General features: G+C 43.6%; 2 protein-coding genes across 2 annotated transcripts; both read left to right on the top strand.

The window, feature by feature from the left end:
- Positions 1-827: 827 nt before the first annotated feature.
- Positions 828-2,620, top strand: LOC102994419 (gamma-crystallin D). The gene is made up of 3 exons (XM_007124603.1): positions 828-856; positions 937-1,179; positions 2,290-2,620. Exons 1-3 carry the CDS (start codon positions 848-850, stop codon positions 2,560-2,562), a joined length of 525 nt encoding a protein of 174 aa, XP_007124665.1. The 5' UTR covers positions 828-847; the 3' UTR covers positions 2,563-2,620.
- A 6,798-nt stretch (positions 2,621-9,418) lies between these two features.
- LOC102994965 (gamma-crystallin F) lies at positions 9,419-12,173 on the top strand. Its single transcript, XM_024124679.1, has 3 exons — positions 9,419-9,516; positions 9,597-9,839; positions 11,835-12,173. The coding sequence occupies exons 1-3, from the start codon at positions 9,508-9,510 to the stop codon at positions 12,105-12,107; spliced, it is 525 nt and encodes a 174-aa protein (XP_023980447.1). The 5' UTR covers positions 9,419-9,507; the 3' UTR covers positions 12,108-12,173.
- Positions 12,174-15,470: the final 3,297 nt, after the last annotated feature.

Below are 15,470 nucleotides of genomic sequence, written 5' to 3'. Positions count from 1 at the left end.
TCAGGCTCCGGACGCGCAGGCCCAGCGGCCATGGCTCACGGGCCCAGCCGCTCCGCGGCATGTGGGATCTTCCCGGACCGGGGCACGAACCCGCGTGCCCTGAATCGGCAGGCGGACTCCCAACCACTGCGCCACCAGGGAAGCCCTATTCTCCCTTTTGAATTACAAGTAACCAAGATAAAACCTCCAATCTTCAGTCTACTTCCACGTATGACTGCAACAAAATCAGACCAAATACTAAAGATCTGCGTTTGCTGTTTTTGTTTTTTTACCACACTGAAAGTTTGAAATTTTGTGAACCTTCTTGGTAAAACATTCCAATTTCTTACACCCTTTAATGAGGAAGCTCTCTTAAAAGACTAATTTGACATTTTCAGTGTTCAGTACAGGTCATTTCCTTCTTATTAACCATTAGTATTCAATATTATGGCACATACTTCTTACAGATTAATTTATATTTGCCATATTAAGACTGACTTTTTTGCTCCACCACTTATTTTTTTTGTTTGTATTTCCCCAACCCATACAAATAAAAGAGTGGACTATATATGAAATGGCTGAAGCTCTACTTCTATTATTAAATAGACAATGTCCCAAATTACTTTTTTTTTTTTTTCCAAACTGTCTCAATAGCATCAGCTAGTGATAGAAACTCCAGAGAGAATGGGACCAAAACCCACAATGAGCCCCATGGACTCTGACAGAAGAGAAAAAAGAGAACACGAAAATCCCCTCTTCACCCGGGGGCCCCTTTTGTGTCGTTCCTGCCAACGCAGCAGCCCTCCTGCTATATAGACCCGCGCGCCCGCCCCACCGCCCTGAACTCGCATCCCCGCACCCAGCAGCCATGGGGAAGGTGAGCCCCGCGCCGGCGGGAGGGGCCCGCAGCCGGGCTGGAGGCCAGACCTCTGAGCCCTGTCCTTCCCTTCCCTGCAGATCACCTTCTACGAGGACCGGGGCTTCCAGGGCCGCCACTACGAGTGCAGCAGCGACCACTCCAACCTGCAGCCCTGCTTCAGCCGCTGCAACTCCATCCGGGTGGACAGCGGCTGCTGGATGATCTATGAACAGCCCAACTACCTGGGCGGCCAGTACTTCCTGGGGCGCGGCGACTACCCCGACTACCAGCAGTGGATGGGCCTCAACGACTCCGTCCGCTCCTGCCGCCTCATCCCCCACGTGAGTCCCGTTCCATATCATTCTGGTTGACTTTGGACCCAGAATGGATAGTTTCAAGCAAAGGTTAAACATTTGGAGTAGTGATCATTTAGAATAACTGAGAGTTTGGGGAAAAGGTAAGCTATGGTATATTAGTTCAATATAATTTGCCTTGAACAGAAGTAAAGTGTTGCCCAGGTACCAGTTAATCAACAAATATTTATTGAGTAAGAATGTATCCGCTGCGCCGGGCATGTATAAAATAGAGGTCCTGACCTGGAATCATTTACAATGGAGTTGTAGAAAAACCACTAATATCCAACAGAAAAATAGTTAGGTGCTAGTTAGTTTCTGAGCCGACAGGAGTTGAAAAGGAAATTTTTACAAGGGTTAATTCTTGTAAGACTCTTTCCCCTTCTTGCCTCCCATTGCATGTTTTGGTTTTCCCCACCTGTACAAATAAAAGTACTTTTTCTCAGTAGAGAGCAATGCAGAAATTTTACACACAGGCTACATATAATTCATACGTGTCTTAAAACACTAAGGTTTTTTAAAAATTAGTCCTTGGGCTTACTCATTTTTCTTTCCCATTTTTCCTCATTCTATTCATAAATTACTAAATGAAAATCAAGTATGTAACTGAGAGACTTCAGATGTTTCACTTTGCTTTCCACAGAAACAAAAGCATCTAAGCCCTTGGTGATTTTTCCAAGATTTATTTTAAACTCACTGTAGAGTAATTCATTTCATCAACTGACTTTACTGTTCAAAGACACATGCTTGAAAATTTAAAATAATTCTTCAAAATGGCAAAAATAGTAATAAGCTGTTAAAGATTTGGGTTTCTCTATGGTACAGTGTCCTGAGCGTGGTTAACAGTTCACCCTGGGAAATATTTGAATATATTAAAGAGTGAGATTTCCTTCTTAATTTTTAGTCACACTTGGATCTTGGAAAGGTACTGAATCTCCACCTTTGAAAATGAAGAGTATACAAAGATTTAGAAATAATTCATTTTTACCATATATTTGAAAATGGCTTGAGCTGGTCCTCACCAAACTGAATGGCATGAATGTGCTGGAATCATTTCATGGTTTGCTTTTCTCCTCTTTCCACCTCCGGATGGGCCAGGCTGGCTCTCACAGGATCAGACTTTATGAGAGGGAAGATTACAGAGGCCAGATGATAGAGATCACTGAGGACTGCTCCTCTCTTCAGGACCGCTTCCACTTCAATGAGATTTACTCTCTCAATGTGCTGGAGGGCTCCTGGGTCCTCTATGAGTTGCCCAACTACCGGGGAAGGCAGTATCTGCTGAGGCCGGGGGACTACAGGCACTACCACGACTGGGGAGCCGTGAATGCCAAAGTGGGCTCCGTGAGGAGAGTCATAGATTTCTACTGAAATAAGTGCATCATTTCTCAATCTGGAAAGTAATAAAATATTTTCTGTTTTCCTGGCAATGGTTTGCTCGTGTTTTTCCTTTTGTCCTACATTTATTATTTTATTTATACACTCACACACACACACACACACACACATACACACAAGGTGCACGTGGAAATCAAGGTGTATGATCTACGGGTGACAAAGAAAATTCTCACAATAGAACTATGCCTTCAAATGAAGCAGAGCTTTACAGTTTACAAAACACTTCATAATACATTATCTTATTTGATTCTCTGGCCTTTAAACACATTGCTGCTTCAAACCAGATAGTGAGATATCTCTTCAGTTTTTCTTTGAGGAGTGAGGATCTGAAAGCTGAGGTTCGGAGATAGTGTGACCCACTTCTTAAATCAGGGATTCTGAAGCGGGCTACAATGGGCTTCAGAAGATTTTTAAATTCCCTAAATTGTATGCAAAAGTGAGTTCACAAATCTCTGGCAGGCAGACTCTTTTTTTTCTCCTTTCATTATTTTGCCTTTTTTTTTTCTTTCATGTTTGATTTTGATGTTGAACTGGTCTCATGACACTCTCTGGACGTTGAAACATTAAGTGGAGGAATGCTGATGGGGAGAGAGGAGATGGTTCTGGAAAAAATTTTGCCTTCCTAATGAAAGGGAGCAGCTGCCCTGGTGCCACAATTCCCTCTTATTTCAGACATTTTACACTCAAGAGGTGACAAGTACGAGGGAAATGTCACAGTTTCAGAAATGCTGGCCTTGATGTGGTCAAACCCCTGAACCGATGTTTATTAGTCAGGGCTCTCCAGAGAAACAGAACCCATGGGATCTATATAGATATAGATGAGGAGATTTACTATAGGAATTGGCTCATGTGATTATAGAAATTGAGAAGTCCCTTTATCTGCAAGCTAGAGGATCAGGAAAGCTGGTGGAATAATTCAGTCTGAGTCCAGAGGCCTGAGAACCAGGAGTGCTGATGTCTGAGGGCAGAGGAAGAAGGAGTTCATCCTTCCTTCTCCTTTTTGTTCTATTCAGGCCCTCAACAGATGGGATGGTCTTCTCTACTCAGTATGCTGATCCAAATCCTGATCTCTCCCGGAAATACCCTCACAGACACACCTAGAAACAATGTTTTACCAGCTATCTGGGCGTCCCTTAGCCCAGTCAAGCTGACATAAAATTAACCATCACACAATGCCAGCAACCTTTTACCTTGAGACTTCTTGTAACGGGAGTAAATAAACCCGCATTTGATTATGGCACCACCGTTGGGTGTTCTTTTATTTGTAGTTCAATACACATTTCTAGTTGACACAGAGTATATGTGACTTTTTCCGTGGTGACTGTTTAGGACTTTATTCAGAGTCTCAGAGAAATTCCTAATGGAAAATCTGCCCCCGCCAAGAAGAAGAAGAAGGGAGGGAGGGAGGAAAGCAAGTCATTATAGCACAATGAAGTAATATGGTGTTTAACATATTTCAGACCTGGAGATCATCTAACCTAGATCACTCATTTTATGTAAGGTAAACTAAGGTTCAATTCTCATTTCAAACAGTTAATAATAGAAGTGGCATCAGAATTCAGAACTCACAGCTCAGAAAATCAGTGCTTTTCCATTGTGGAATCAGGAAGATGCTTGTCAAAATAACAACAGCACCAGTTTACAGATTCTTACCATGAGGTAAGCAACCAGCCAACCAGGAACTGAATTAAATATATAGGATAATGCAAAGCTGCATTCTCTGTCTATATAAATGCACACATGATACACACACAGTTATATATATTTATATAACTGTATACATATACTCTCCATATGTGTGTATATCTGTGTGTGTTAGTATATTGCCTGTGTAAGGTTATAGGGAAGTATAACACTATATTCACTTACATTAGTTCTTCTACTGCTTTTTTTCTTACTTGCACTCTCATTGCTAGAATCTTCGAAAGGAGTGGCGACTACGTTTGTACTCAGAGACTGATCTGATCAAGTCATTTCCCTGATTAAAAACCTTTGATATTGCTCCACTGCCCACAGGGGAAAATTCTACCTTTTTCAAGAAACTGGCCCTATCTACTTCCTCTCTTATTACCTGACCCCAGTTGTCCTTTACTCCATCTCATCCAAGTCATCCAATCACGTTAAGCATTTTCACACCCCTCTGAGTTTGCTCACCTCTTTTCCTCACCCGGATTACTTTTCCCCACCTTCTACCCAGTGAGCTACTCATCTCCAAAGCTTGATCAGAATTCACCCCAATCCCTTGGCCAAAAATGGATCTGAATCAGTTAGCATACATTAGACTGAAAGTAGCCAAAACACCATAGCAATGGATAAACAATGTGGAACTCTATTAGCTCACATGATAGGAAGTCCTAGGGTAGCATGGAATTTAGGAATGGTTAGTTCAGCAGCTCAACAATATCGTCAGGGTCCCAAGTTTTGTCCACCTCCCACCATATCATCAACCTGAAGCTGGTGTCCCTGGAAACCATAGCTGCTAGCTGCAAGCAGGGCAATACACAAGGAAGGTTGGGTGAAGGAAATCATCCAACCATCTTTGCCTACAGCACAACTGTGCCCAGAGTACTAATTCCCAGGATTAAAGAGGACCTGGAAATATTATCAGTTCTTGAATGTAAGCTTTGGTGGTGTAAGACAGTCAGAATGGAATGAATAAAGGGAGAAAGAGGAAGAAAGCCCAAGAAGGGAAATGTAAAAAAAATTTTAAGACATTATTTATATTAATTATTCCCTTATAAAGTAAGAGGACTATAAGTAAGTTAAAATAAACTCTGTTTTAAATGCTTTTTAATTCCCTTTCAACCACTAGGAGTTATCCGATTTTAATGTTTTCTTACAACCACAGTAGATTTTGTGTGTGTGTGTGTGTGTGCTGCACTGTGCGGCTTGTGAGATCTTAGTTCCCCAACCAGGGATTGAACCTGGGCTCTTGGCAGTGAGAGCGTGGAGTCCTAACCCACAGTAGCATTATTGAAATCAAGAAATTAATATTGAAAAAATTCATATTGATTCCTTTTTTTTCTTGTTGCTCATGGAAGATGCTTTAAATTGTAGTAAAATATACATAACATAAAATTTACCATTATAACCATTTTAAGTGTACCATTCAGTGGCATAAAGCACATTCACATCATTGTGCAACCACCAGCACTATTCATCTTCAGAAATTTTTCATCATCCCAAACTGAAACTCTAGTCATTAAACAATAACTCCCCATATTCTCACCTTCCCCCAACCCCTGGTAACCACCCTTCTACTTTCTTTCTTTATAAATCTGACTATTCCAGGTATCTCAAATGCATTGAATCATATAATATTTGTCCTGTGTCTAGCTCATTTCACTTAGCATAGTATTTTCAAGGTTTGTTCACGTTGTGGCATTTATCAAAATTTCATTCCTTTTTAATGCTGATTAATATTCCATTCTATGCATATACCATATTTTGTATACCCATCCATTCCTAAATGGGCATTTGAATTGTTTCTTCCTTTTGGCTATAATAAAGAGTGCTGCTATGATCATTGGGGTACAAAGAGCTGTTCAAGTCCCTGCTTCCAATTCTTTCGGGTGTTTGCCTAGAAGTGGAGTTGCTAAGTCATATAGTAATTTGATGTTTAATTTTTAAGGAACTACCATACAGTCCTCCACAGTGGCTGTACCATTTTACATGCCCACCAGCAATGCACAAGCTTTCCAATTTCTCCACATCCTCTCTAAGACTTGTTGTTTTCTGTTTTGATTTTGCTTTTTATACTAGCCATCCTAATGGGTGTGGAGTAGTATCTCATTGTAGTTTTGATTGCATATCCCTAATGATTAGTGATGTTGAGCGTCTTTCCATGTGCTTATTGGCCATTGTATTATTTTCTTTGGAGAAGTGTCTATTCAAGCCTTGTTTTTCAATTGGGTTTTTTTGGGGGGTGGGTGTTTTATTGTTGTTGCTGAGTTATAGCAGTTCTTTATACATTTTGAATATCAATCCTTTATCATATATGATTTGCAAATACTTTCTCACATCCCATTGGTGTCCTCTTCACTCTGTTGATAGTCTCCTTTGATGCACAAAAGTTTTTATTTTGATGAACTCCAATTTATCCATTGCCTATGCTTTGGTGTTATATCCAAGAAATCACTGCCAATTCAAATCTCATGAAGATTTTCCTCTATGTTTTCTTCTAAGAGTTTTATAGTTCTAGTTCTTATATGTAGGTCTTTAACCCATTTTGAGTTAGTTTTTGTATGTGGTGTAATGTAAGGGTCCAACATCATTCTTTTGCATGTGGATATCCAGTTTTCCCAGTACCACTGTTGAAAAGACTGTCTTTTCTCCATTGAATGGTCTTGACAACCTTCTCAAAAATCATTTGACCATATGTGTAAGGGTTTGTGTCTGTGTTCTCTATTCTATTCCATTTGTCTGTATGTCTATTTTTATGCCAGTACGACACTGTTTTGATTACTGTAAATTTTGTAGTAAGTTTTGAAATCAGAAAGTGTGAGTTCTCCAGCTTTGTTCTTCTTTTTCAAGATTGTTTTGGGGGAGTCCACTGGTGGTCTAGTGGTTAGGATTCAGCGCTTTCACTGTGGTGGTCCGGGTTCAATCCCTGGTCCAGGAAATTGAGATCCTGCAAACCTCTCGGTGAGGCCAAAATTAAATAAATAAATAACAATTTAAAATGGCTTCACACACACACACAAAGATTGTTTGAGGTATTTGGGATCCTTTGAGATTCTATATAAATTTTAGAATGGGTTTTTCTACTGCCACAGAAAATATCATTAGAATTTTATAGGGATTGCATTATATCTGTAGACCACTTTGGGAAGTATTCATATCTGAACAATATAAAATCTTCCAATCCATGAACACAAGATGTTTTTCCATTTATTTATATCTTCTTTTCTTCAGCAATGTTTTGTAGTTTTCAGTGTATAACATACTCATGTTAAAATTTTAACAAATGGTGAGCATTTTCCATATCCTTAAATAAATTCTTTGAGAACATGATTTTTGGTAGCTGTGTAGCATCTCATCAAAGAGATGTTCTATAACTTACCTAATTAATGCCCTATTTTGGACATTTTATTTGTATCTAATTTTTTATATTATAAACAGTGGTCTGATAAAATGCCACTGTGCATAATATTTTCATGTACCTTTAGCTATTTCCTTTGGACAAATTCTTAGAAATGAAAGTATTAGATCAAAGAAGTGAAAATTCAGAGGGTTTTTTTGCAGGGGAGGAATGAGGTGTCTTTTTTATTGTGATAAAAAACACATAACAGTAAATTTACCATCTTAACCAGTTTTCAACCACATAGTACAGTAGTGTTAACTATATGGATGTTTCTGTGCAAAGATCTCTAGAACTTTTTCATCTTGCAGAACTGAAAGGAGGTTTTAAAATATTCATCTACAGTGATCTTCAAAATATGGTACTATGGTTTTAATTTTTTCCTCCTTTCTACTTCTCTATAGTTTCCAATTTTCTATAAAATTAGAATTTTTAAAAGACAGAATGTGAATAAGGCCTATTAAATTTATGTGTTTCAAATAAAATTGTTCAGGGCAAACAATTTGTTAGCATTAGACTTAAGTAGCAAGAATCCAAACTAAGGAATGAGACAGGTGTATCACGGTTATATCCGTTTGAGGACTACCTCCTTCTAAAGCAGTGGTTTGCAACCAGGGTTGGTTTCACTCCCCCAGGGGACATTTGGCAATGTCTGGAAGTATTTTTTGGTTGTCACAACCTTGAGAGTAATGCAGTTATAGTATCTAGAGGGTTGAGACCAGGGATGCTGCTCAACATCCTCAAATACACAGGACAGACCCTCACAACTGAGAATTTTTTGACCCAAGATGTCAAAATAGTATGAGGTTGTGAAATCCTCATTCTAAAGAGTGGAGCACCGGAAGCTGCTGGGGGGATAGGGGGTGGAAGGAAAGAAGACTCTAGACCCTGGAACCAGAGCATGAACTAGGGAGCAACCAGGCTTGCTCAGGGCTGGGGAAGGTAGAGAAGGCGGAATCTTCCCAAGATTGTAGGATTTTAAATCTGTTACATTTGCATGTTAACTTGAATTTGTCAGCAGCTAGAACTAATTAACTAATTAACCTTAGCACCCGGTGTGCAAAATTACTGGTTAAATAAAAAGTTACAGTGTGACTAACAACCACCCGTGAGTCCCCTCATGAACTCCAAAGTTGCGGGCTTCCTGCCGGTGGGCCGGAGGCAGCAGCCGAGTCTGGAGGCGGCCCTGGTCCAGTCTCCAGGGAGCAGAGCCGAGCCAGGTGCTTAAACAGGGCTTCCTCGGGGTCCAACCCCCATCACCTTTCCTCCGGTGTGTTGTCTGCTGCACCCGCTCATCAGCGGGGAGGCTGGGAGGAGGTTCTCTTAGAGGAGAATCCCATCCTCCTTCAGACGTCCTGCGGAGAAGCCAGGTGCATCCCACGTGCCACATCCTCACACCAAGGAAATGCTCTCCCATCTAAACGCCTCCCGCTGGAGCCCATCCTGACCTTTGACCCGCTCACTACCCGGGGTTGTTCCTCACAAAGAGATCATTTCGAAATTCAAAAAGGTTAAAAAATATTTCATTACAAGCATTAACCCGGTTAGGCGCTTTTGCTCGCTTCCAATCTCCTGAATAGGCTTCATTTAAAGGCCCCAGAGGCCCCAAGTGACAGTTTTACGCGGGTCATCAGTTGGAAAGCTCTGGAGAGTCTAAGAGAAAACACACAATAAGTCCCCCGCCCACCCCCGCCGTCATTATATAGAAGAGAGAGAGGAAATCCTCCTCACCCGGGGGCCCCTTTTGTGTCGTTCCTGCCAACGCAGCAGCCCTCCTGCTATATAGACCCGCGCGCCCGCCCCACCGCCCTGAACTCGCATCCCCGCACCCAGCAGCCATGGGGAAGGTGAGCCCCGCGCCGGCGGGAGGGGCCCGCAGCCGGGCTGGAGGCCAGACCTCTGAGCCCTGTCCTTCCCTTCCCTGCAGATCACCTTCTACGAGGACCGGGGCTTCCAGGGCCGCCACTACGAGTGCAGCAGCGACCACTCCAACCTGCAGCCCTGCTTCAGCCGCTGCAACTCCATCCGGGTGGACAGCGGCTGCTGGATGATCTACGAGCAGCCCAACTACTCGGGCTGCCAGTACTTCCTGCGGCGCGGCGACTACCCCGACTACCAGCAGTGGATGGGCCTCAACGACTCCGTCCGCTCCTGCCGCCTCATCCCCCACGTGAGTCCGGTTCCCCTGGGCCTGCCGTGCCCTCGGGTCACACCAGTGCTCCAGCAGTGGTCAGGCTGCAGGACGGTGGCCTTCTCTTGCTGGCTCTAACCGGCTTCTCTTTTCCTTTATTAATATCTTTAAGCTTTCTTTCCACCGAAAAATTGAGTGATGCAATGCTCTTAATCGAAATTGTATTCTCCTTCGCTAAAATTAAACGCACCTCTACTGGGCAAAAGTGGTGCACGGTATTAGTTTAGAGCGTCTGTGCCGCCGCTGAGGGATAAGCAACAGGTGAGCTCCTCACACCCAGGTGCCCTTAGGCGAGTCACTGGGCTACTTCTCTCCTGCCTCATCTGTAAAGCGGGGTTAATAAGGGCCTTGGTTCATCGAGCTGTGGTGAGGTCAAAAGGAGATTGCCCAGCACCTGGCAAACTACCCCCTCCTCCAAATATTAACCATTATGAATATCAAGGCTCCCTCAAGTTCTGCCTTTTGATTAGGCAAAGCAAATAACCAACAATGTGATTCCAGTAGCACCTGCAAAGCCCACTGCTGCCCAAGTAAAGCCCGAGCAACCTGGAATTCCACAGTTAGGGAGGCTTTAATTTACCTATGACAGAGTCCAGTGGAAAATGTACCACTCTGGGGAAATTTGAAACCCCCTCAGAGGGTTGAAAGCCTTGATAGGACCCAAACTGGCATTAGGAGCCTGGAAATCTGGGCTTTCACTTTCCAGCCCTGACTCTTCTGATTACAGTCTGAAAGCTCTAGTCATTAGCATCTCATAAAAGAAGAAAAGGGCTTCCCTGGTGGCGCAGTGGTTGCGAGTCCGCCTGCCGATTCAGGGGACACGGGTTCGTGCCCCGGTCCGGGAAAATCTCGCATGCCGCGGAGCAGCTGGGCCCGTGAGCCATGGCCGCTGAGCCTGCGCGTCCGGAGCCTGTGCTCCGCAACGGGAGAGGCCACAACAGTGAGAGGCCCGCGTACCACAAAAAAAAAAAAAGACTTAGAATGGTTGCTCCACATGTGTCAGGCTGTTGTGAAGATCAAATTAGATAACGCACATGTGAGTCTTTTGCAAACCATGGAAGATACCTTATTAGCAGTTTTTTATACCTCAGAATGAATTGCTTATGAGAACCTTTCCTAACGAGGATTTAATGGTGGAAGAAGGAAGAAGGAATTGAGTGGGTACCTGCTGGGAAGGAACAAGCAGATAAAAGAACAAGTGCTCAGGAAGAGACAGACAGGATTTGCCCAGGACTGACAGCCTGCCCTTACATTTTTCTAAAGGTTTTATAATCTATTGATCTAAACAGGCCTCCTTCATGATCTTGAGCTTCTATTTTTATTAATTACCTAAAAGTGTTTTGCCAGACCATATATTAGAGGTGAGAACTGAAACCTAATCGTTACGATGGCTCTTGCTTTTCAGGATTTTAGAATAGCAGGACTCAAAGCAGAAAGGAAGGGATTAAGGAGTTGCCTGGGCTGGACTGCCACCATCTGTGCTTCACTTTGGGGAAAGCAGTTCAACTTCCTCTCTCCCCAGCCTCTTTTAATGCTATTGAGATAGAAAATAATGCCTTTTGCCAGGGATAGATTTGTCTTTTTATTTTAATATCTAATTATTTTTATATCCTCTAAGGAGAGCTCCAGACCACCGTTTAAGTCTATAAAGGAGAGAGCACAAATTATATATAAAAATTGTCACTTAAGAATGGTACTAAGTAGGTACGAAATATGATTCATGTAGGTTGTGGCCCTAGAAAACTATGGAGCACCATGCATATCTTGATCTATGTGAATGGCCCCCTCTTCAGTTTTGCAGCGTGCAATCTACCCAACTATACCCAGTGGCCCTGGTGTTGGTTGTCTTTTTAATTTGTCATCTTTGATATAGAAAAAATTAAAAAAGAATGCCCATTCCCCCAGCGGTGTGAGTGATTGGTTGCTAAAGGCTAGGTTTTCTGACTCTTCCCATCTGCTGATTGCTGAACCCAGACCAGCTCCCACCGGCTGAGGATCTACGAGCGAGAGGACTACCGAGGCCAGATGGTGGAGCTCACGGAAGACTGCTCCTCGCTCCGCGACCGCTTCCACTTCAATGAGGTCCGCTCCCTCCACGTGCTGGAGGGCTGGTGGGTCCTCTATGAGATGCCCAACTACCGGGGGCGGCAGTACCTACTGAGGCCGGGGGACTACAGGCACTACCACGACTGGGGGGCCCTGGATGCCAGAGTGGGCTCCTTGAGGAGGGCCGTGGATTTCTACTGAAATATTTTTACTCTACCGTTTTCTCCATCTGGAAGCTAATAAAATATTTCCTGTGTGTTTGATGCAGTAACGTGGTCCTCTTTTCCTTTCAGACTCCTTGGACAGAAAGGCTCAGCAAAAATAAAGCTGGGAATAATGTGGATTTTCTTACATGTATCAGTGGAAAGGGTGGTGTGGGGTAGCAGTTGAGAGGACAGGCTCTGGAGCCAGAATGCCTGGGTCCACATCCACTTACTAGCTATAGGCAATGGAGCAAGTTAGCACTTTTAACCTTTTTGTGTCTCAGTGTTCTAATTTGTAAAAGTGGGGGTAATAATACTTTTCTCTTCATAGGAATGAAATGTGGCTTAATTAAGTTAATAGCCGTAATTCTCTTACAACGACGCCAGGCACAAAGCAACTGATATATAATAAGAACTTACAACGTAAGTGTTCCTTAGTTATTACTGAGTATCTGGACCTTGTACATTAGTGTTTTCAAAGTATCAGTAATGGGTTGAGGATCACCTGCAAAAGAATCACCTGGGACACCAGTTAAAAGACAGAATCCTAAACCCCATCCCACAGGTGATTCATATGCAAATGAAATTTAAGAACTGCAGTTCTAAATCTAGTTTCTCGTACTACAGAATTACATCCGAAAAGATGGAACACCTCCATTTTTAGACACTGGGCTCTGTACCAGGAAACAACAATGAGCAGAACTGGGTCCTTGTCCCCAAGAGCTTACAGTCTAGTGAGGGAGCAGAATATCCAACACAATTTTTAAAATAATTATCCCAGCAGCATGGTTGTTGCATGTATGTCTACACGACTGTGGGAGCATTAAGGAAGAAGCCCAAGATACTTGTCAGAGTATCTGAGACGCTCCTACTGCAACTTCATCCATCCCTAGGAAGGACTTTGTATTCCCACCACCACACTGAGAATGATCAAAGATCCGGCTTATTATCAAGTATCAAAGATCCGGCTCCAAGATTCTTCTGGTAAAATTTCTAACAGAACGCTAGGAAAAAGAGATTGAAACAAAGGGTAAGCTGTGACGAAGTGAGAGAGCGGCAGGGACATATATGCACTACCAAATGTAAATTAGATAGCTAGTGGGAAGCTGCCGCATGGCACAGGGAGATCACCTCTGTGCTTTGTGACCATGAGAGGGGTGGGATGGGGAGGGTGGGAGGGAGGGAGACGCAAGAGGGAAGAGATATGGGAACATATGTATATGTATAACTGATTCACTTTGTTGTAAAGGAGAAACTAACACACTATTGTAAAACAGTTATACTCCAATAAAGATGTTAAAAAAAAAAAAAGAGATTGAAACAGATTATCATACCGACACGACAGGCAATATAACAAAGGGATTAGAACTCTAAAATATGACTGCGGTTAGACTGCTTTAGTGTGAATCTCAACTATATCTTGTATGAGCCAGGCAAGAGTCTCAGATCGGGTTGCCCCAGACACAGATCATGAAACAAGGATTCAGGAAAAGTGACATATGGGGAAGTGCTCCCACAAGGAAAGGTGAGGGAGTTGGAGAAGCAAGATGGGGAAGAAAATGCCAACTTAGCCGGATCCCTTGGAGAGCCTCAGAGCATGGATCATAGCTCCGAGTTTCTCCCGCCTGGAGGCAAAGGATCTGGGGGCTGGTTATCCGCCAACAGTCCCCTTTGCCATTGATCACAGGGCAAGGGAGACACAAAACTCCCAGAGCCTTTGGACTCTCCTCACTGGCTGGTGAGGGGCAATCGTCAGAAGATTGCAGGGCAAGCGTTAGCAGCAAAGCCTGCAGAAGCTGGGGGGTGAGCACTCAGAGCTGGAAAGAAGGCCTGAAAGGATCTGGGCAGAGTGTCCCTCGTCAGTATAGTAGGGATAGTAAAAGTCCCTCCCTTGCATGGTGTGAGGTTAAAATGATATAAAGCCTGTAAACACTAAGTACAGTGCCTGGCACATGGTAAGTGCTCACCAACTGTCTACAATTATTATTATTATCATCATCATCATTATTATTATTAAGTTCTATGGATTTGGGAGAAATGGATATAAATGTTGTGGAAATGACATGAACTAATCTTGTCCCACAGGGAAGAAAGCATGGCACATACGAGGGAAACAATGAGTAATTTGAGTTCACCGAAGTATGAAGGGCCCAGAGAAGTAAGAGAGAAGATGGTCTGATAGTTAAGGCCAGATCTGGGAGGGAAACAGCATTAGTCATCAGATGTTGGCTGAGACAGAAGTGATATTGCCAGTAGGCTCAGAACCAGCATCTAGAACCTGAGCTCTAAAGCCAAAATCATTTTAAAAAATAAAAGGAGCGCAATGGAACAAGCAAAATTATTTCAAATCCACATAAGCAAAAACCAGTAAAGGAGAAGCATTAGTACAAAACACTAACACTGCTTCTTCCTCCACAAGCAATGTGACCCCGTTCTCCTCCAAGAGGCCGAAGCTAGCTGCCTACTCAGACCTGTGAACTGGAAAAGGTGATTGTGTAGGGGTTTCCCTGGTGGCACAGGGACACGGGTTTGAGCCCTGGTCCGGGAAGATCCCACATGCCGCAGAGCAACTAAGCCCATACGCCACAACTACTGAGCATGCGCTCTACAGCCCATGAGCCACAACTACTGAGCCCGCGTGCTACAACTACTGAAGCCCACACGCCTAGAGCCCTTGCTCCGCAACAAGAGAAGCCACCGCAATGAGAAGCCCACACCGCGCGACAAAGGGTAGCCTCCACTCGCTGCAACTAGAGAAAGCCCGCACACAGCAACGAAGACCCAACGCAGCCAAAAATAAATAAAATAATTTTTTTAAAAGAAAAGGTGGTTGTGTAATAATCAACACAAGCTATTTAAAACCTTTACATTTTCACTGCCACTCCTTCTCACATTACCTTTCATCAAAACTATTCCAATGAGGATCGAGGCAAGATGGCGGAAGAGTAAGACGCGGAGATCACCTTCCTCCTCACAGATACATCAGAAATACAGCTACACGTGGAACTTCTCCTATAGAACACCCACCGAACACTGGCAGAAGACCTCAGACCTCACAAAAGGCAAGAAACTCCCCACGGACCTGGGTAGGGCAAAAGAAAAAAGAATAAACAGAGACAAAGATTAGGGACGGGACCTGCACCAGTGGGAGGGAGCTGTGAAGGAGGAAAGGTTTCCACACACTAGAAGCCCCTTCGCGGGCTGAGACTGTGGGTGGCGGAGGGGGAAGCTCCGGAGCTGCGGAGGAGAGCGCAGCAGCGGGGTGCGGAGGGCAAAGCGGAGAGATTCCCACCGGGAGGGAGTCCGGGAAAGGTCTGGAGCTGCCTAAGAGACAAGAGACCTTTTCTTCCCTCTTTGCTTC

The sequence above is a fragment of the Physeter macrocephalus genome, chromosome 2 (genome assembly GCF_002837175.3).
Source record: "Physeter macrocephalus isolate SW-GA chromosome 2, ASM283717v5, whole genome shotgun sequence".
NCBI classification, from domain to species: Eukaryota; Metazoa; Chordata; class Mammalia; order Artiodactyla; family Physeteridae; genus Physeter; species Physeter macrocephalus.
Note: the sequence above shows the minus strand (reverse complement) of the source record. Positions and strands in the feature narration are given on the sequence as shown.

What these genes read in the sequence shown, in the direction of transcription:
- LOC102994419 (XM_007124603.1), top strand. An exon ending in CCTGCCGCCTCATCCCCCAC is followed by an intron (nt 1,180 to 2,289) that starts GTGAGTCCCGTT and finishes CGGATGGGCCAG; the next exon opens with GCTGGCTCTCACAGGATCAG.
- LOC102994965 (XM_024124679.1), top strand. An exon ending in CCTGCCGCCTCATCCCCCAC is followed by an intron (nt 9,840 to 11,834) that starts GTGAGTCCGGTT and finishes TGCTGAACCCAG; the next exon opens with ACCAGCTCCCACCGGCTGAG.